Raw genomic sequence first — 22,520 nt, 5'->3', positions numbered from 1 at the left:
AGAACTGGTCCAAGAAATGGGATTTTTCAAAATGAAAGACAGGAAAAAAAAATACTAGAGGAGATGCATTGAGGGGAAATTAAAGCCTCTCAGGGAATGGCAGCACACAAGACTCCATTCCAATGGAATTAAAGGAAGAATGGTGGCTCTCCATGGGATAATATGGAAAGTCTACCATGGGATGGCATGGCTTTTGGCTATCCCCAAAGAAAGTGGCTTGCCAAAGAGCCTTTATTAAGCCTGGGGTTTTAGCTCCTCTGCTGCTTGGGTGCTTCTCATGCCAGGTAGAATTAACCTGCAGAAAGGCCTGACATGAAGCCTGAAGTGAGAACCAAATGCCCAAATCTTGCCCATGAAGCTGGAGTAATATTTATTTTTATATACTATCCCTTTAGTCTAAACGATCACAAAACTCAAATAACAGAAATCAAGGCCTGCCATCCACTCACACCAAAATCCTGTCTCAGCAGAAGGCCTCTGTGCACAGCTCTGGGGACACCCCCGTGGGACAAAGCTTTCCCCCCAGCACAGCCATGAAAGGCTTTGAGCTCAGCCTCCAAAACTGCAAAGCACTTGTTTTGTTTTCCACGGATAATGCTTTAATCCAGCGGGTGAAAGCTGGACGTTGCTCTCTTTTATCCTGGCTGTACACAATTGCAATGCTGGAAAAGAAAAGCCCCTAGCCCTTCTGTGCCCGCTGCTCCTCCGAACTGCTGACGCCTGGATGGGCAGCTCCAAGGCGGGGCCATTGGGATTTATTTAGTTCACCGCCGCAGATGCTGCCTTTAGTGCCACAAACCACCCTGGAGACCAGCCCTAATCGTCTGGGGGTGTGATTATGTTCAGCTCTTCCTCCCCAGACCCCCCAGACACAATTCAGATCCAAACTGGAGAGACAGGCAGGCACACAAGAGGGGACCCCGGCACTGCACAGCCCCTCTGAAGCCATGTACAGGAGCAGCTTCCTGCGCGAGGTACGCAAGGAGAAGTACGAGCGCTCGGATGCCTACGATGAGCTGCGAGGCTCCCCGGAATTCGACAGCTTGGCCCAAGCCCGGGGCTTGGAGAACCTGCAGGAGCTCAACGAGCGCTTCGCCAGCTACATCAACCGGGCCCGTGTGCTGGAGCAGCGCAACAGCATCCTGCGCAAGCAGCTGGAGACCTTCCAGCGCATGGATGAGCTGGTGGGCCTGGACGAGGCCTTCGCTGGGCAGATCGAGTTCAACCGCCAGCGGATGCGGGAGCTGGCTTCTGACAGAGCCAAGCTGGAGCGGGAGGAGAAGGACGCCCAGCGCATGCTCGACGAGTACCGCAACAAGTAAGGTTTACCATCCGTGGAAGATGGGTGGTGTCGTTTCCACAGGGAGTCTCTGTAATGAGGATGGGTTTGGTGTCACCAGCTCCTGCATGTGCCTGGGTGATGCCTCTCCAGGTGTATCAGGCTTGTCAGGAGGGGCCCCATGGAGAAAAGTAAGGTATCAGGATTTAGGGAGCTGCAGCTCTGCCTTTTGCGGTGTCGCTGCTCCCAGATGGGAAAATGCCCTCCCCGTTCCACGGCAGCAGCCCTGGCACACGCTGGCTGCTGTTGTTCATTAGCCTTAGGAGAGCTGTGCTCTGAGCTGCAAAGGGGAAGAAACCCATTTGACTACCAGGTGTCTCAAAGCAAGCCTTGTGTCTGAGCAGCCCAGAGTTACACCATGCCAAACATCTCCTGACATGTGCAGGATGCTCTGAGAAGCTCTCGCAGCCACTATGAAGGACCAGTCTGTGCCAGCCACATCTGTGATGTGACATGAAAAGAAAGAAGATATGTTTTTTCCTGGTGTGTGAAATTTGCCCTCCTCTTCTTCCTTGCATTCTGTATTTCCATCTCATGCCACTAAAACAGTAAGATCAGGCTTCCCCTAACTTCACCTCTTTAGCATCTGTGGCACCATAAATCAAAATACAGGAGCCTCAGATGCTGATAGAGATGAGTTCCTTCCCTCCAGCAACAGGCAAGTTTGGTCACACAGCTTAATTACACAAGAGTTGGTAAACATTGCTCAGAAAAGGGCTGCTCACAGGACAAAAGGATCTAATCTTCCTGTTTCTTATTGGTCAGGGATTTTTTTTACCCCCCAAACATCTCTCTGGTTACTTCACCCGTGAGAATTTGCACGCTGCCAAATGAGCAGCCACGTGGGGCTGTGAGCTACAGCACACCTGTAGAAATGCCAAGCCCTGGTCTCTCTTTCTCATCTGACAGGAGAGAGCAGCCCATCCAGGTGCGCTGAGGCTTATTGCTGCCAGTGGTCAGATGTCCACAGTGTTCTGACTCAGGCTGGGTAATAACCACCTGATTAGGCAGGATTGTATTCCAATATTTATGAGCAGGAAATTCAATTATGAGTCAATGCTGTAATTTAACTCTGAACTTGACTCTGGAGCTTGCTCACGTGTTTTAATTACACAGTGCCCATGAGTATTTGACTAAACTCAGTACTTAATTTTCTAGCTGCATATTAGTTAAAAATCTGTGTGAATACAGGATACCTCTGTGCAAGTACAGGATTGGTAATGTGACACAAAATAATTTCTTTTATTAGAGCTGCTTTATGCAAACTGCAAATAGGCAGGGGGTGATACAGGACATTGAAAAATCCAGAGGAGGAGACAACACTCAGAAAAGGAAAGAAAGATGCTAAAGGGCTAGTCAGTGGCTTCCTAGAAAAAAAGGGATGGTACTTTGTTGTACAATCCTGGGATGCTCACTCAGCAGCTGTAAACAAATATAAGAAGGAATTTTTGGCTATATCCAAGCCAAAAATTGCAATTTAAAAATTAAAGATACACAGGGCCATGACAATGGAAGGGCAGTGGCTGCTTTTTAACCAAATTGCACCAGTTGGTTTATATCAAGAAGTGAATTTTGTTGGGTTTTTTTTCTTGGGAGCTGCTAAATTTGACTAGAAGACAGACGTGAAAATTTCTTCAGTGTCTGAAAATCTTGGTCTGGTTTTAAGCTGCAGGTTTTAAGCTGCAGGTTTTAAAACAAGGCCAGTGCCCTGGTAACTTGTACTCTGCCCTCCTGTTGGCTCTGATTTCAGCTCCTGAAAGTTATAAATAAAGCTCCCCAAACAAAATATGGGAGGAATAATCTTCTGTGCCCTATTAGGGGCTGCTGAAACCAGAACCATTCCAGTGCTGAAGACTTACTCTCCTCCCTGAGTCTGCATTCTGTTGGCAACAGGCACTGTGGGTTTCCTGCTTCATCTTGAACCATAAAGCTTTTGGTGCACTAGGATTGAAAAAATCTCTTGGAGGGGAGCATTGTGAATCAATTAATTGACAAATGTCTGTGTCCTTCAGGAAGGCAAAGAATTTTGACCCTTAGAACCCATTCTTTCACTCACCTTCACAACTGGAGAAACAGACTTATAGCTAAGTAAACCTCTTAAGCTACATTTATATAAGTAGGCCTTTAAAATTTGGATTTATATAGAGTAGGGCCTAAGAGTACAGATCTGTACAATTAAATGTTCATATACCATAAAAAAATAGAACTTACATTAAAATTCATTTTAAATCCTCTATGGTCACATTCATAGCTTTTCTCATTAACATTAACAGTTCAGACTCTGTACCAGGGGAGAATTCTTTATCTTGAAGTTGCAAAAAAAAAATAAAAAAATAAAAAAATCAATGCTGGGAATAGTTTGGATGCATCTCATAAAAAAATTAATTATGCTACTTTTATTGACCAACACTGTTATAGCAACATTGCCTCTGGCTGTGGGAAAGGACTGTATTTCCCTCTCCATGATATTGGGAAAGATGCTGGAATCCAGATTTCAGTGGGCTTGACTTCAGAAATTAAAATTGCTAATCAATTGTTTCATTAAAAAAAATGTGAACTTTTAATACAGTGGATTTTGAACATGCAATATGATTCCCTGGAAGTTGTTGGACACAGTAATTGGCACAGCTCTCCCCAAGATGAGCTGCACGGTGATACTCTGCTGATCTAACACCCAACATGTGTGAGAAAACAAAAGGAAGTGGGGAAACACGATCACTATGGGGATATGGGGACTCCACTGGCAAAGCTGCCTTCCAGCCCTGTCTGCAGGGATTGTCTCAGCACTGCTGCTGCTTCTCTGGGGATAGGAAAGACTTTATCCTGCTGCAGCTGAGGTGAGGAGCATTTGCCTGCCCTCCACACTCTCCACAAACTGCCAGGACCTTGTCTTGTGGCTGTCAGCTGCTCAGCAGTGGCTTCTTGATAATACAGGTGGAATCTGTTCATAAATCAGCAGAGCACAGCCCTCTTGGGCTCATCTGAGCACTCAGGGTATGATGCTGAATGACAACTATTAGTGGCCTGCCCATCATCCTTGTAGGAGCTCTGTTTCATAGTCTGTGCTGTCCTTGGCACCCAAAGTGCTACTGTCTGTTGAGAGAAGGTCAGTGAAGTGCATCAGGGAAAGGGAACATGACAAAGGCAGTAGCCAAGAGGAGCAAGAGTTCAGTAGGATTCAACAGAGAGGCACCATTTTTCTGCAGATAAAAGGCTCAGGTTTGACACCAAATGGAGCATCTGGCCATTGTGCTTTGCTGGGATGGATTGTTACCGTCTCCTCTTTGGAGGGCAGCGAGCCCTTGAACTGCAGCAGAGGCAAGGTCAAAAACAAAATGAGGTGATGGAAATCCTTAATCCTCTGATCTGCTTTCTTTGAGGCTGGCAGCTCCATTCCCTCCATTTCCTTTCCCTTATGCAAAAAAAGCCCTAAACCTGTTAACATCCCTTTTCTTACAACACTCCAAAAACATTTGTAGCTGACCTAAAGCTACCTGACTAGGTGAGAAAGTTGGTGTTCTGTTGTTTTTTTTTTGTTGTTGTTTTTTTTAATGAAACAAAATAGCTTCATGGCTCTTAAGCTCCAGGAAAGTCTGACCAGCAACCATCTAATAAAACAATTTTTGGACATGTCTATCTAATTACCAAACATCAAAATCAACCTTGTAGCATAACGGGGCTGCGACTTGTCAGCCATTGCACTTACAGATACATTTCAGCAGGCACAGGGGCATCCTGAGGTCTCTGAAGCATTTCAAAGGGGTTCATAGCACTTTTGCACTGATCTTCTGGGGAAGATTGAACATCACTTGAAAGAAATTCTCCTTCAAAGAATAATCACACAGTACTAACTGTCTCAAGCTGCCAGGTGGATTTACGGCTGTGTGGCACAGCACATATTTGGGTTATTTGAGAATGAAGGAAAGTGTAGCTGAGTATTTTAGTCATTGAAAGCTATTTTGAGTGAGGATCCAGCACTGAGAGAGGTCTGAATTACATTAGGGCTGAGGTTTGCACACTGAATCCATAGATGGCTTTTATTGTAACTGTGTGTTTGATTTTCACAGGATGCCACAATTTGCTTCATTCTTGCTCAGCTGTCAGAAACTACCCAAGTTAAGGAAGTGTTTACTGCCAGCTGCACACAAAATAAATTTAAATAGATAGAAAACTGTTTGGAGGTTAGCTACTTGGTAAAACAGCTGAAACAAAGGCAGTATCACTTTTGAAGCTGAAAAATACTGTATTCTTGGAAGTGAAACTTGTGTTAGTACTGTATGGCAAAAAAGGACATTGTTTTAGTCTCTTCAGCAATTTGTTAGAGTGATAATGAAATAAAACCTTGCCATTTTAATTTGGTTCTTTGCTTCTCATGTAAGAATTGAAAACAGAGCAGTGACCAACCCTGCTAATATTATGGGATTTCAGAAGAAGTTATAAAATCAGAGACCAGGTTAAATCCATTTCCTTGCTCTGCCAAGTTCTTCCTTTGTGGTCCTGGTCAGTTTTTGAGTGACATCATCCACTCAGCTTTCCAGGATGTGTTGGAAGACATGAGAATAATATTGGGTTGTTTGTCCTTCAGGAGATGAAAAGGAAGAACTGAGGTTGACATGATCATTGTAACTTGATCCTTGATGTGTTCAGTCCAGGAGCTGCCAAGTTCCCTGCTGACTGGAGCAAATCCCTTTGATGTCACCAGCACATCTGGGCTGGATCAATGATTTCAGAAGACAGACTCATGTTCAGTTCTGAATTTTGGCTTATGTTAGTGTCCATTGCTTTTACTGCAAATGACAGTCCCTTTCCACCAGAGCCGGCTTGTCACCCACCAGAGTGCTTCTTGTAGAAAGTAAGACAATGATAGCTTTTTTATATCTCTGTACCTCTATTTTTTTAGGGAAAGTAAAGGGTTAAATTCAAAGGGTTAAGACTGTATTTCTGCAGCTGTTGGAGTTTGATAAGCCACTTGTTCAGTACTGATGGCAAAGTTTTGTTGCCTTGTATTACGCAGTTGCTTCTGGCTGGTTGTTTTTCAGGGGCTTTTTGTTTGTTTCTTTGTTTGTTTTTTAATGGAGTCTCATTAAACCACATCTACTGTTAAACATTTCATGTGAGGTTTACTTAAGGAAGGGAATTAATTACAATAATCAACAATTAAGTTTTGTACTCTGTGGCTAAAAGGATTTTCTAGAAGATAATTCTATTTACATACAAATGCAGAGCCCTAATTCTTAAAGAATACATGCAGTTTCCTCAAATCAAAGATAAACACATCATACATCCATCTCAGCACCTGGAACATGCCCATTATGAACTTGTGGACATTTTATAAAAGCATAAGGATAGCTGGTGAAATGCAGCTCTCACTAAGGCTCCTGTTGTTGTGACCAAGCTAAAATACAAGTTACCATTAGAGGGGACACAAAGCTGGACCCATCTAAGCTTCCTAACGCGGCGTCGCTCCTGCACAGTCGATTTGTGAAATCACAATCTTTGTGTTTGATGTGCCTGTCATTAAAGTGCTTACTGAACAGCAGCAGGCATAACAGATAACCAAGAACAATGTAATTAAATGTTCATGTGCCAGTGTAGCAAATCCTCACAGAGTAACCACTGCTGGGTGCCTGCCACTGTAGTCCAACACCAATGGAATATGCTTTTATTGTAGGTCACCTGTTCTTGGCCATTCTGTAAAACATTGATAGAAAATGTGTGGCATTTCATTGTATTCTGTTACATAAGCTGGAGACAAGAATTTAGGCAATTCTGAAATGACTCTCAGCATCTGGGGCCAAAAAAATAATTAATGCTAATGCATGAATAAATCTTTTGGGCCCTTTCAAGATTCCTGTTCTCCTTTAGCGTGAAGCACATCTTGTGCATGGCAGAGCAGATGAAAATGCAGTTTGCAGAGGGATGAACTGCTGAACTTTATCTCTTTTTCTCTACTTGCAGGTATAGAAACGAACGTGAATATCAGCAGAGGCTAAAAGAAACCCTGGAGCGCCTTAATAAAGTAAGTCTGGGAAAATGCCAGGGGAAAGGTGCATCATTTTTGTCCTTTGGTTTCATTTACTACAGAGAGCTGCTTTGAGGAATCAGTGGGAAGATAAAATGTCAGAGCAAGGCATTTCTTGTCATTGTGCCCTTCTCCATCCTCCCCCTCCCTAAGCCTTGTGTAAGTGTCTGAGCCTCGGCGTGTGCGTACCTTGTCCCCATGCTTCTAAAATACAGACACTGTATTAAAATACAGTCAGTAGTGATAATCATGCCATGAAAAATTGCTGATTGAGTCCATGTTTTGAAGCCTGGAGTGTCTCAAAGTCCCTTGAAGGATATGGTCAGCTCTTCCCAGGACAGACCCTCAGCTTCCCATTAGGTTTCCAAATAAAAGAGAAGCCACAACTCCCCCTCATTTATATCAAACTACACTTTCTTAAACTAATACCATGGGAAAAGCAATAATAAAACTAACATTTCATATAATATAAAGCTCAGAGAAAGATAAAAGTTGGCTGAAGTCTTTTGTAAGTCTCCAACCCAGGTCTGTAAAACTGAATAATCCTGATTCATCCTCTCTTGCTGCTAGCCTTATTCTGGGTGAAGAACATAGTGTTATGTCTTTCCCCAGTTGTACTTTGCACAGACTATCCTTCATCTTCTGTACTGGGAAACAATTAAAGGTGGATTAAATAGAGATTATTTTTTTATTTCCTTGCTACAAATGGCTGGGCCTGCTCTGCTGGAGCGTTGTCATATCAATGATATGCGTGTTTTATGTTAAGAAAAGACAGAAAGCACACTTTAGCATTTCTGTCTCCAGTGAACTCTTGACATCCTGCATCAGTTCTGTTTTCCAGAACAGCCTGCTCTTGAACACCCTGCAAAAAGCCCTTAAAAAAAATTGTAAAGGTAAATCTTTTGTAAGGGGTTGTTGGAGCTGGTAAGTCTGTATTCACAGATCCTCTCAACAATCTATAGCTAAAGAAAATGTAGTTGATTCACCAACCCCAGGCACAGCTCACAAAATCTTGAGGCACAAGGGTGTTTTTTATCCCAGGATGTCCCTGGCCACCTCTGTCACAGCAGCTCCTTGCACTAGAGCACCCAGTGCTGGAGGGAATACAGCTGGATTTCTGCACAGGGCCCAAGATGTAGCCTGAAAACCTGCAGGTGCAAACTCATTCTTTGTCTGACAGCTGGGAAAATACTGGTTCTGGAGAGATCTAAGGAATTTCTCTTCCACAGTAAACAAAAGCATTGCTCCAGCACATGGATCAGTGTTCTGGAATCACCACATGAAGCAGAATGGCTTTGCAGAAGTTGAGTGATTAGCAGATACTGCAAAGTTCAAAAGGAAATGGGCAGACACTGCACTGTTCTGACACACAGCTCCACCAAGGAAGCTGGTCTCTTTGAAAGCATGGAATAAAAGCAGAAACATTTTTCCCCTTTGAGGGAACATTTGGAAAGCCAAAAACTGCTTTTGTTTATCGCCTGCAGAAATATTTGCTTATAGGTATTATCTAAGGTCCTGGGGGCTCTTTTTTGGCTCCCTCCCAGCATGGCCATTGTCCTGCTGATCTTCCTCTCAATAGGAAGGGAGAGGAGTGCAGAAAAGCAGCGGGCATTCCTGATGGCTGGCTCTGAATGTGCTGGGCTGGATGTGTCTGAATCAGCCCCTGGCTCACAAAGCAGAGCCTGCTGGAGAGTTCTCTGCCTGGGAGGCTTAGCAGCACAATCAGACAGCCAACATCTACACATTTTTGGGGCAGCGCGTGCTGTAGGCATGCAAAAGGAAAAATCCTCTCCTACCAGTCATGTGCTGCACCCACAGATCTCAATGGCTTGTTTGCAACCCATGATCCACTCACAGAGGTGTTTTTACAGCTGATAATGGCACATGGGTCATTTGAAAGAGATACCTTTACATACTCCCTTTTTAATTCTTTAATTCTTTTAATTCTTTCCTGCAGAAAGCAGGACTTTCTCGAGGCAAATTCCAAACTGGTGGAGGAACTGGCAAGTTTTATGGAGTTGCAAGGAAGATTCTGTTAAAATCTTTTGAGATGCTTTCTCAAAAATTATATTTTGCAGTCTTAGTTAACGCCAAATCTAAAAAAGAAATAATGCATTAAATAGAAAAATAAAACATATCATTACTCTTACATGTTTGTAAAATATATTGCCAAGTTCCATGGAAATGATCATAAATTCCAGGGTTTGTGTTAAACAACATAAAGTAGGAAAAATCTAAATTAGGTCTTTGAAGAGAAATGGAGATTTCATTAGATTTGAAGACCAATGCCACTCATACCTATGTACTCTGAGATCATGATTGCTAGTCATATAATTTAATTATAAATATATATATTTATATATTTATATTATTTATATATAATATAATTAATCCTTTGAATTCATTGAATGTTAGGAACTTTTGTCCTTGCAAATCCCAAAGTATTATAAACCTGTGCAGCAAGATGATTTTTTCTAAACCTCATCAACTGTCATTTTTATTTCCAGAAATGGCTCCAAATTAATTGTGCAAATATTTGTGGCATTTGAGAACATACATAAGAGAGTACAAATACTTTGGACCATCCTGGGTTTTTAGGAGGACTTCTTTACTGGGGATCTTAAAGAGGCATTAGGATACCTCAGATCTTGTCATGACACCAGAGAAATCAATGCCTTAATCTGCTGATGTCATTTGTTTGAGACTCATCCACCTTTTCAAGATTTTAACACCAAAATCTGGTATTTCAAAGGCCCACTGCTTGTCTCCCAGCATTATTTGGACGGTGCCAGTGCCAAACTGTATTGTAAATCACATTAGTGCAGAACATGGTGAATGTTTTTGCTGGTTTTAGGATGCTCCTGCATCTCCAGTAGGCTGTAACGCTGCAGGCAGGCTGGTCTGTGTGGCTGCTGCTGTGGGCTCAGCACTCCAGGCACACAAACCACGCTGCCACATGTTCTCTGCATTGCAGGAAGCTGATGAAGCCCTGCTGTGTAACCTGGAGCTGCAGATCGAGTCGCAGTTCCTGCAGGATGACATTAACGCCACAAAGGACAGATACAAGAAGGTAACTGGCTGAATTTCCCCTCTTCCTTGTAGAGAGAGATGTGGAACTTTGCCCTTCTCTGTGATCAAAGGGTGACAAAATAAAGAAAATTTCTTTTGTGTTTTGGTGGGTGCATCCAGCACTGTTTATTTTCAGTGGGCACAGCAGCTGGAGGATGGTTTCCAGCACCCAAACTCACTCCTCAGTGTCCAGTCACAACAGCTGCAGCAGAGTCTTGAATTTGTCAGCCTGGCATCATGGTTTAACCCAAAGTGCTGATGAAGCTGTCTTAAATTTCACATCGCTTTCATCACCCAATTTTTTGGGCCAGGGCACCCCAGCTGATCAGCAGACATACACCTGTGGATGTATGATTCCACTGCAGCTGACTTTAATGTGTTGCCTCCTTCCTGGGAGAAGTGTGAGTCTTGGGATGAGGCCACTGTCCTATCTTTGCTGCTTTTGAAAAAGCATTCTTGTGCCTTTTTTCTCAGGCCACATGCAAAGGTATTCGTGATCCTTATTTTGAAAATCTCCTGTGAAATTTGAAATCATGGAATCTTTAATTCTATGAACTGTATAGTCCTTGGACAAAAATCTGTGATATACCCCAGTATGATGAAACTGTTAGCACTCCTGCACTCAAAAGCAGGTGTAAAATTGCTTTCCAAACCCAAGTCTGAACATGAATTGGACTTTTATATGCTAAAACATTACATGTCTAGAAATAAACCCCAGGAGTACATGGAAATGTGTATCTTACTATGGCATTTTCTAATGAAAATGTTCTCACCTCATCACAGAACCTCATGGAAATCCAGACCTACGTCAATGTCTTGCAGCAGATCATCCAGACAACTCCTCGTGTGTCCCCAATAACCACTGGCATATGTGAGGCAAGTATTGCTGCTGGGAAGTGCATGCAGCTCTAAGAAAGAGATAATGTTTACCCCTCAAGCATCCCAAATCCTTTAATTTCCTCACCAAGGTTAGGTGCAAACCGTCAAAACAATGTGTAAGTATTGAATAGTGAATAAAGGAGAAAAGAAATTAACTGTAGTTTGAAAAACTCTATCAATGAGGAAAGAGAGATTAGCTTTGTCAGGTGCACTCCAGCATACGTATTAGCCCCAAAAATGTGTGATACAACACATTGTTGAAGTAGTTCTTCTCTGAGGAGGAGATGGCAGGATACATGGATGTTTGAAGAGAAAGGAAATCTTATCCTGAAAGGGTGAGATGTGCTGAAAATTTAATTCAAATTAATTGATACAGATGAGGTGAAAACTTGATGATTTCCACCAGTATGAGTGGCTATGCCAGGAATGTTTATTACTTGGAAGAAGATATGAACAGGTGTATCTACAAGGTCTAAGCTGTATTTTTACAGCTTTGCCATCTGATATCTCTATTCTTAAAGCCATGCCAACATTCAACAGAATTTGACTCGAGGTTTAATCTGTCCTTTGCTATTTTCTATTTGTCTTCACAGTTGATTTCCAGTAGTGCAATTTCTTTTGGCTCTTTTTAGGAGTGAACCATACTTTCCTGTACACACATTGTTTTCTTCCAACCAGGAAAAACTGATAGCAGAGAGGAGGATCCCTGTTCTGCAGAGCCAGCTGGAGGAATACAAGAGCATCCTCTGCCAGCTACAGGCACAGAAATACAAGCTGCAGACAGAGGTATTGTAATCACGAGCTGTACACACAACCATGCTGCTCATTGACTGCTTTCTTTTATGGTTGCATGGTAAAACCTCTAACATGGCTTTAACACAGTTAAGTTAACTTGGTGGACTTGGAGGTGTGTTTTCCTTTTAGATTTCCATCTTTTTCTTCAGCTGTTTCATTCCCATTCTCTCAGTGGAACAAAATGTCAGGTTTAGAAGGCCAGGGAGGGCTGTAGGTATTGTAGGTGCAATGAAGCTGTCTTTGCTTACCAGAGTGGCTGATGAGGGAAGGTTTGGTTTCCACGATGCAAGTGGATTCCTGCAGGACAGAATCAGCAGGATATCGTGGATGGAAAAGTCTCACAGGGCTCCTATGACTTTCTTACTTGCTGAGCTCTGGCTGGAAATTGGCTCCATGAAAAGTGATGTGGAACTCTCAGGGCTCTGCCCAATCCTTTCTATCACTGACACATCCAGTGGTGAACTTGCTGTGGGAAGGACTGGAATGGTTTGGGGGGCAAAACTGAGAAGGCTGTTGAGCTACATTTGGCTTTCTGCCTTCATCCACGTCACTGCTAAGCATTAAGCCAGCACCTCTCCTGTGCTTGGACACTCCAGCAGGAAAAACCACAGGCTTTTTGCCAAGCCCTGATTTGCAGAAAGTGTCTGGCCAAGACTTTGACTAGTTGTCCTTGCCCATCTCCCAGCCAAACCTGCCCTAAATCGACCTTCTGCCTCCAGCCAGTGCCTGCAAACATGAGTGCAGTGCAGGGCTGAGGGTGGCAGGAGGTGGATGAGCAGCTGAAGGCTGCAGTGGATAGAAAGCAGATCTGAATAGTTGCCAATGGCATCTCTACCTCTACAGAGGTGAACATATTTTAGCAGATGGGGTGGAGAATGACCCCAAATATAGCTTCCTTTGTGCCTCTAGTTGTCCATCCAGGTGAGAAGGAAAAAATATTGACAAAAACATGTTTTGGTGGGATTTTGAGCTCCTTTGGACAACCATAGCAGCAGCTCATAACTTCCTGAGCATAACTTCTTTCATTAGGGGCAGGACAGTGTATTTTCCTTGATCTCTTTCTCACATCTGATGCTCTGGTGGAAAGGACACACAAACTCTGAGATGGACAAGAATCAATAGGGGGATTAATACAGTGAATCAATACAGAGAAAAAGGGGAGGAAATCAGCTGTCTGCTGGCAGATGGAGAGAGGCAGCCTTTGGGGAATTAATCGTGCTGCTTTCAAAATCAAATCTTCCCACCCCATCTAGAAAGAGATTATTCATTAATTCATTCATTGATCATTCATTCATTCATTCATTCATTGATCATTCTTTCATTCATTCATTCTTGTGCCTTGAGATTTAAAGAGTGAAATAGCTTTGTGTGGAGGTCAGTAACACAGTTCTTGTGATGGTGAAGGCTGGTCTGATGACAGGTGTCATAGAATTTCTTTGCTGTCCTGTTTCTGGTCCTGATAGTCATGTGCCTAAGAGGTCATGAGCACCGAACAGAAAAGAGTCTTAATCCACTTGTACACTACAACATCACCAAACTAATGCCAAGGGACAACACTCCTATATTTAGGCTCTTATTTTTTTTAAATCTTGTCTGAAGCATATAGAAATAAATCAATTATAAAATAATTCATTAGTCACTTATTGCCCCCTTAACTTTTAGTGAGTTCATCTCTCTGAAATGTAGTAAAAAAATTAAAAAATATTAAATATAATAAATAGCTAAAACAGCAGAAGAAAGTGAGAGCAGAGTTACAAGATGAAATATCCCACCTGAAACTCAGCCCTTATTTTTGGAAGGTGACTTTTGCCACCTCCTGGTCGATGCGCTCTTTGGTTTTATCACTGAAGTAAAAAGGCTGAGGAATTGAATTCAAAAGAAGAGTTCTTCAGTTAAAATGAGACCTTAGGTGTTATTTTCCCTGTCTGCAGACCACAGAGAAGGAGTGGGTATTCCTTGAGCTCATCTTTCCAGTTAAGAACTTCTACTGTTCTTGATGTTTTTTGAATGACTGAACAAAGGTAGTGAAATTGCTTCTGTATTTCAGCAGTGCAGCATCACATTGTAATAAAGCATCACTTGCCTTTCATTATGCTGAAAATATGGGGATGGTGAATTTTTCAAAGCTGCTTCTTTCACCACCAATTTTATTTACCAGACAACCATGCTGGAGCAAGCAATTAAAAACACCCAGGAGAGTTATGACGATGAAATTCAGCTTTACAATGAGCAGATTGAAAACCTTAGGAAGGGGATAGAGGAGGCTGAGAGGATCTTGGAGAAGTACACCACTGACTGCCGCCAGCTGGTGATCTACCAGCAGTCCCTGGAGAATGAGCTGGAACGCTACAAGCGGATCATCGAGAATGAGGACAGCCGGTAAGGCTGGATTGCTGGGCACTCACAAAGGGAACAGTGGCCTCTTTCATTTTGAAAAATGTGCGTTTAAGGGCATTTGGTTCACTCAAAGCTATATCATTCTCACACCTTTTGCTGGTTGATATCCAGGGACAGAAATTTAAATAGATGCAAAATCTGGTCAAACTTCTGCCAAGGAAAGGGTCAGAGCCATTTTGGGCTTCTCCTGTCCGTGCAGTCTCTTTTCTTTGTGCTGTCCTGGCATCAGTGTGCAGAGGTCAGGAGCACACAAAAGCAATTTGAACATCCTTTCCTCAGACTGGGTGTTGGTGACACTTGCTCGACATTACCAATTGCAGGTTGATTTTTGAACGGTGCAGACAAAACAAATGTCCTGCAAAGCAAAACATTCTTCACAGCAAAGCCATTCTTCAGGCATGGGGAGAAAGAGGAAAAATAGAAGAAATTGGTAGGGATTTGAGTCGTGCTTAAACCTACAGAGGAGTACTGTCTCCCTCTAATGTCAACCATCAGCCACAGTGGAGAAAAGGATCTTTCACAGCAGCAGAGCCAGGCCCCTGAGCACCCAAACTACTGCTCCAGGCTGTGCAGAAGGTGCAGGGGAAGAACACTCACTAAATACTCCATCCTATATGTGGGGAAAGGGAATTTAATTAATTTTCAGGGTCTTACTTTGAACACTGAGTTCTAGTTAAAAGTATCTCAACAGGGTAACTCTCAGTGCCAAAAAATAAATCAACACAGGGTCTCTGAGAGGACAAAATATCTCAAATTCCAGCAGAGCAGACTGGGGAGGCCAAAGATACAGTAACTGTTTTGCAATAGGCCTGCCTCTCAATTTTAATTTTTAACCCTTAATACTACTGACTCCTCAAATGTTTTCCAAGGAAGAATGCTCCAAATTTCCTATTTTACCAGCCAGCATGGTAAGAATGGATTCACAGTTCTTGCTGACCTCTGGTAGTCTTGGATTGACTGTTTGCCCATCTAAAACCTTACCATCTTTTCAAAGTCCCATGCTAAATGCAAAGCTGTTGCTACATGTTGTAATTGCTGGTGTACTTTACCTAATGGAGTATCCCATGTCTGCTGCTGGCAGAAACCAGCCTCACTCCTGTAAAGGTGCTGTGGCTGTCTTAACTTTCCCCAGACAAGAAACAGCTTCCTGCCGTGCTTTTTGACTCCTCACCATAGAGAAGTACATTTCTTTAACCTCTGTGCTTCGTTTTGCACAATTTCACTTGCTTTCACTGAAAACGGTGGGGAGAGAACTGATGGATGCACATGTTCTCCACAGGTTAAACTCTGCTATAGCAGGAACCCCAGTCACACTTTTCACACAGATATACCGACCTGCCCAGCCTCAGGCTTCGAGGGGAAGAGGTAAAGCTGTGGTGTGTCTTTTCTGTGTCTGTCAAGAGAAGCATCATTGTATTTTAAGCTGTTTGTGCCGCTAGTCATGACAGCCTGACTACAGGCTTGTAAATGCACGACAGCTTAACTCAGCTGGCCTTGAGACAAGCTGTCAAAGGCCAAAACCACCAGCAAAAGCATTTCTTTGCTAATTTCCACAGTCAGTACTCAGGCCAATCAAGAATAAAATCAAAAGGCACCTGAAATGGTGGAAAGAGCTGCAGGTTTTGTGCCGACTCATTCTGAATTGTTTGTTTGCACTTCAGTGATGTGCAAAGAGCACCAAGGTGTGTTGGGTGCCACAGGCAGGCAGAGGGTCCTTTTTGAGGCCTGTTTTTCTATGAATGATGTCTCCTCTATGCTGTGTGTTGGCTTCTTGGAATGGGGTACTTCTAAATCTGGTACCAGGGAAATGGCCAGGGCTAAATGAGCAAGACTTCTCTTGACAAAGGAGTTGGTATGATAGGTTCTAACATATGGGATGACTTATATCCAAGGCTCACTGGGGTTTTACTAATGACAAACTGCCTTGAGAAAGGAGACAAACCATCGCATGAGGGATGTTCTTGGAATGCAGCTGTAATTTTTCTAACTGCTGTGTGAACTGTAGCAGTTTTATACTAAATGGTTCCATAATGCCTGAGGCCAGATCCTCAGCAGCTGTAAATAACTGCTGTTGTGCAAAGTGGTGTTTTATACCTGCTGAGGATTTGGCCTGTCTCTAGACACACCTGTCTCTAGATTTTACCTGCTTGATGGGCAGGGTATTTTGTGTGTGTTATTGTACTGTGGCAGGGGACAAAACAGCTGCCTTGGGGAAAGTATCTTAATATCTGTCTGTCCCCATGTTCTTCTTCTCAAATCCTGCCTCCTCTGCTCTAACTGCTCATGCCATGGAGATCAGCAGCCTGCCTGTGCTCCTGCTGCTGCTAGGCAGTCATGGGATCTGTGGGAACTGATTGTGCAGGAGGTCAGAATCAGCCTGTGGGAAGGGGGTTCTAAGAGCTCAGTGACAGTGTCTGAGTGAAGCCATTGTGGGTGGGTGGCTTCTCAGCTCTGTGGCCACCAGCCACTGCTGCTCCCTCCTGACATGACTCTCAGCATCTGTCCATGCTCCAGATTGTCAGGAGTGGAGGTGCCTGGCTTGCTTTCAGCCCCCTTGGGATACAAAGGCTCTCCACCTGCAGCAGTGAGGGCAAGAGGCAGCATTTGCAGTGACTGTACTCAAGCACTGTTTGTTGTCTCTTTTACTTTGATTTTTCTTTAGATATCACCCAGGCCATGCAAGACATTGCCAGTGTAAAGCCCAGACAAAAAGCCCTGACAAAGAAAATTGCCAGGAAAAAGGAGCTGATGTCAAGAGACATAACCGACAGTCACTCGCCTGAAAGAATGTACGAAAGAACTCTGGAAGGTTTTGACCAAGATCAGATGGAGTTTAGGCACGAAGGCTCAGTCAGGTGTGAACCTGAGCAGGAAGGACCAGAATTTGATGAGAAAGAAATGGGCCCAGAGGACGTACCTGACGGAGCCCAGATAAGCAAAGCCTTTGATAAATTGTGTAACATTGTGAGGGAGAAAATAAGAGTCTACAAGAGACCAGAGGCTAAGCCTGATGCCCATCCCAAAGGGCGTTACGTGCTGGTGACAGGGGAGGAAGGCCATGAAGAACCGTGCATCTTGGCCCCCTCTATCCCTCCTGGGGGAGGGATCACAGTTTCCACTGGCAACGGGAAGGTGATGAATGGTGGTGAGGTGGAGCCCATACCAGAGCTGCCAGAACCTGCTGAACCACCTGAAAAAGAGAAAGGGGAAATCTGTGAAAGGAGAGAAGAGTTTGAACTCCCAGATAAACAGAGAGAGGAGGGGAAAGAAGACGTGCTTGAATGGGGGAAAAAAGCAAGAGGAAAAATTGAGCAAATCGCAAAGTACCCGGACATCTCCGAGCCTGAGCCAGCTCCTTCCCCCGGTCTGATAAGCCCAACTGAGCCAGGACTCCTTCGAGAGGCAGAGTATGAGCGAGAAGATAAGCAGGGCCTTTTGTTCAGGGAGGCAGCCTTACCTGGCTCTATGAGCTATGAGAAGGTGGAGGTGGTGGAGTCCATCGAGAAGTTTTCAGATGACAGAATTCAGACGTACGAAGAGACAGCAATGATTGTCGAGACAATGATAGAGAAAACAAGCAAGAAGAAACCAGGTGACAAAGGCTCCTAAGTGACACATACCCTCTGATAGTCGACTTGTCTGGCATAGTTATTAAATGACTGTGTTTTTTTCCTGACCGAATGATACAGTAGTGAGATTTTTGCTGTTTGGTATGGAACAGATTGAAACCTTGATGGCAATTCTGTCTGATGTAGGCTCACCTTTGGTGCAACAACCATTAGCACTCTCCAGGGCACATCCTATGCAACTGATTTTCATGATTAAGACACATGGAAAGTAATTATTATGACAGAGCTGCCTGGCTTTCCACAGTATCCGGGACAAATTTGCATATTCCTCTATGGCTCCCATAACTGCTGCACGACCCCCCCATCTTTGAGACAGCTGCAAATGTTAACTTGTGACATCTGGTTCATTTAATAAAAGTTTTGCCTTCTACTGAAGATTGTCACTGTGGGTTTATTTTGCCTCTAACACTGACTCACAGTTGCTACTTGTAAACATCACATGAGTGGAGTGCAGGAGTTTTCCAGGTAAAGGGCTGGACACCTCTTAAATAACCTGTTCCAAATATCTCCCCCTTTCAGAGACTTTAAATAGCAATGAGCTCAGCAGACCCTTCTTTTTGGAAATAAAGACAAATTTCCTGTATTCAAAATATGTTCTTACTGCAGATCTTCTCAGAATAAAATTGCCTGAAGGGAGATATCCCCTATAAAAGCTACTATTTGTCCTTCCCCAACACAACTAATTTACTTATGAATGCCAACGTGCTTTTGAGCAGACTGCAGCCAAAGACTGTGTGTTTAGGTATTTTCTTAAGTATTCCTTTGGACTGCAGAGTTTAATACTGCCACAGGACCCTGTCTCAGTCCTGTTACTTGCAGTCACACAGAGCTCCACAGGATTGTTGGAATAAGCGGTGCCTTTCCACCTCCCCATGCCCGGGGAAGCAAAAAAAGCAGCATTTGCATTGCAACAGCTTCTTGCAGCTCCCAGAAACCTTCAACTCAAGAAAACAAACAAACAAAAACACAAAGAAAAAATCAGGGGAAGGAAATCTTTCTCTTGTATGTGTGTAAATAGTGAGCTCAACTTACAAGTGCTCATACACCAGTCAGGCCTCAGCTTGACTCCAGGCACAAAAATGATCCCACTAAAGCCCAAGACTTACTGAAGGGCATTACTAGATTAGTCTCAACACATTTCTTGTCCAATCCCAGTTCTCTAAGTTTTCATTTCAGCTTCCAGCATTGTTGTGCCTTTTCTTTCTGCCTGTTAACTCCTGTCAGCTGCAGCAAGGCAGGGCTAGAAGCCATTTGAGCTGACAAGCCTGAGCTTCAGGGCTAACCTCTTCATTAAATGCAGATTCTCAATGAAGTGTTTAAGTGTTAAAGTTTAACGGTGAAATAGTTGCAAGCATCTATTCAAGAAGAGACTGGAATGATTCTCAGGTTACTTCAGGCACATTCTCACTTCTGAGGCAACCAGAACTGTATCAGGAGGTTCCCTGCCAGATTGTACAGCTGCAGACATGGCAGGATATTATAAAATGAAATGTACTTTCTGCCATGGGAACACAGGAGCTGAAAAGTACCCAAAAGGTATGGGTGGGAAGTAGAGATGAAAAAGGAAATGGGGTTTAATGTGGTGGATCAAAGTGCTCCAAACAGCAGAGGAAAAAAATCTGCTCCAACATTTCTTTGGGACCACAGCTGCTTATGAGACGCAGTGCAAAACTGTCACAGTCTCAACTCCTGAGCATCCTCCTGCCAATGCAGCTCAGCCCCTGCACTGCTGCTGCCTTTGCAGAGCTGACCTTGGACCCAATGGCTTTAAACCATGTAAATAATGCCATGTAAATTAAAAAAAAAAGCTCCTCCCAGCCTGTGGCTTGGATATTGTATGTGCCAGATTTCCACAGAGTTAACATAAAGCACTTTACTTTTTATCTCCTGCTATCAACTCTTTTATCTTCTCTGTGTCCAGTTTATGCAGGACACACATTTCTTTACCAGTGTAAAAAGCAGAGAAGCAGGAAGTCATCCTAGTGAGAGCAGCATTTTACCTCCCGTGTACCCTCAGATAAGCAATGATGATAGGACCTGCTAGTTTGTAACAGCTCTTTATTTTACTGATATTATAAAACATCATCACAGGGCTCACCTGTTTTGCATCATGAGCTTCATTTTCCCTTTTATTATAAATACTGAAAAATTAACTTTATTTTCCATCAGCAATACCATAAAAACTCAGACTAACTGGACATATTTTTCAGTGATCCCTTGAAGTGAAAATCCCCAAGGATTTGAAGTAGATCTCTGTATTGTATATAAATGTAGTTTTATATATATAATTATATCAAAATTCACTATTTCTGTATATTACTCATTATTGTGATTTTTCAATTACTAAATTATGCCAGCATTATGAAAATATGGACAGCCATCTAATTATTTTGCTGCTTTATAAGATATTTAATAATTGAACAGACAACTGCAAAATTACATGAATGCAATGGAAAGTCATGTACATCTTCATTTAAGAATTCCACATGGACTTTTCTTATTCCAAAACTTTTCCACCTTTTTAGAAGTCCAGTAAAAACTTTCAGTAACCTCTTTCTTTGATCACATACACACAGAAAGTTATGATGTATGTGTATTATACCTTACATACCATATGTAATTCTAGACATATTTATATGCAAATATATGTAATGTACTCTGAATATATATATTGTATGTTATATATATAAAATTATATATATAAATTTTATATATAATTTTATATATATATATAATTATATATATATATATACACACACAGAGAGCGATACCACAGGTGTGTATTTAGTCATACAGGTGTATGCATAAATATATATATATGGTAAATTTTTCTGATGGGATTGCTGCACACAGTGAGAAACCTGTGAGTAGTGTGAGGCTGCTTGGTTTGGGTTTAGAGTGTAATTTGCATCGATTCTGAGCAGGTTGAGCTGTTTGTTTTTCATTTGGAAAAGGAAAGAACAGGCCTCTTATGGAAAAATAAAAGATGGATAGTCTCTTGAATTAACATTATTATTATACATTCTTAAGTGAAACATGTCCACCACAGAACCTTTGGGTTATGTTTTTAATTTTTTAGATAAATATTTACTTACTGATTGCGTTTCTACTACTATGCACCGGATCAACCAGAACAACTCTTATTAAAACATATTAGATTAATACTCTGCATATTAAAAATACATAATAAAATTTTGAAACTAGTTACTGCTAAAATGTAGATCTTGGATCTGGAAAAGATCTGAAATACCTGCTTAAAATTACCATTTGAGTAGGTCCACTGATGGGCTTTAGTGCAAGTGCCTAAATATTTGCAGAATCAAGACCCTTTATTTCTCCAAGGTTAAATTTGGGATCTCACACCTGAGAACATGGAGTGGTTGCTTCCATCAGTAATTCCCACCTGGGAGAATGTTATGTTTTGCAGCAATAGCCAGAGCATACTCTGTGGGTGAGAGAGATGGACTTTTAATCACTTCCAAAAAGTCAAGGTGGGACTGACTTTAAACAGCAAAGAACGACTGCCAAGAAATCTTCCCAAATATACTACATTTTATTTTTCAAGAAGGCCAACTTTGCATTACACTTTAATAACTTCAGCATATTTTTCTCCTTAAATATATTTGTATAACATAATACCAGCAAATATATAGCTTTAAAAAAAGAAATAAATTAAAAATTGCTTTGGGACTGAACCTGCGTGCTTCAAATTTCCCCCACAGCACTTTACTGGCAGCTGGGTTGTGAACCCCAGAAAACAGGTGTCTGTGGTTGGTAATGCTGACACAGCCTCATTTTACAGAGAATATCTCAGTAGAGAGACCAGCAGATGCACACAAGCTGCCAGAAATCCTTATCCCTATGTGCTTGTTCTGTTCTAAGATGGTAAATTGATTTAAATTGTCAAAATTACAAAACAAAGGAAAAAAAAAACCACCCAACAACAAAAACCCCCCAAAAACACACAGGAAAAGAACCCCCAAAACAACCAAACTAAGAAAACTCCAGTAAAACTGGGACTTGTGCTTCTAGAAGGCCCTGACCTGGTTTGCAAATCACTTCTCCCTGCCACCCAGCTTTGGCATCACTTTGCCTTCCTTATTGCATATCTGCTGATCCATCCTGTAGCTGAAGTATGTTGTGTAACTGTAGTATGAAATAAAACTCTCAAAATAATTGTATTTCTGCAAACTGGATTAGTGAATTTCCCTTATCTCTGGATTATTTCTTTTTGTGGGGTCTAGTGCTACTTTGGTTGAACCCAATGGAGAAAGTCCCACTGAAGTCAGAGATGCAGAAGGAGCATGTTCAAAGACCTCTCCAGACAACCTCTCGGTGATTCCCTCTCTCACAGTCATTTTTTTAAAATGTGCTCATTATCACCAACTTC

General features: G+C 42.4%; 1 protein-coding gene across 1 annotated transcript; it reads left to right on the top strand.

The window, feature by feature from the left end:
• The first annotated feature begins 874 nt into the window (after positions 1-874).
• Positions 875-18,461, top strand: BFSP1 (beaded filament structural protein 1). The gene is made up of 8 exons (XM_015620602.2): positions 875-1,318; positions 7,298-7,358; positions 10,336-10,431; positions 11,214-11,306; positions 11,988-12,095; positions 14,263-14,483; positions 15,781-15,866; positions 17,164-18,461. The coding sequence occupies exons 1-8, from the start codon at positions 948-950 to the stop codon at positions 18,108-18,110; spliced, it is 1,983 nt and encodes a 660-aa protein (XP_015476088.1). The 5' UTR covers positions 875-947; the 3' UTR covers positions 18,111-18,461.
• Positions 18,462-22,520: the final 4,059 nt, after the last annotated feature.

The sequence above is a fragment of the Parus major genome, chromosome 3 (assembly GCF_001522545.3).
Source record: "Parus major isolate Abel chromosome 3, Parus_major1.1, whole genome shotgun sequence".
In the NCBI taxonomy this organism is placed as follows: Eukaryota; Metazoa; Chordata; class Aves; order Passeriformes; family Paridae; genus Parus; species Parus major.
The sequence above is the reverse complement of the archived record's forward strand: the minus strand, read 5'-3'. Positions and strand labels throughout refer to the sequence as shown.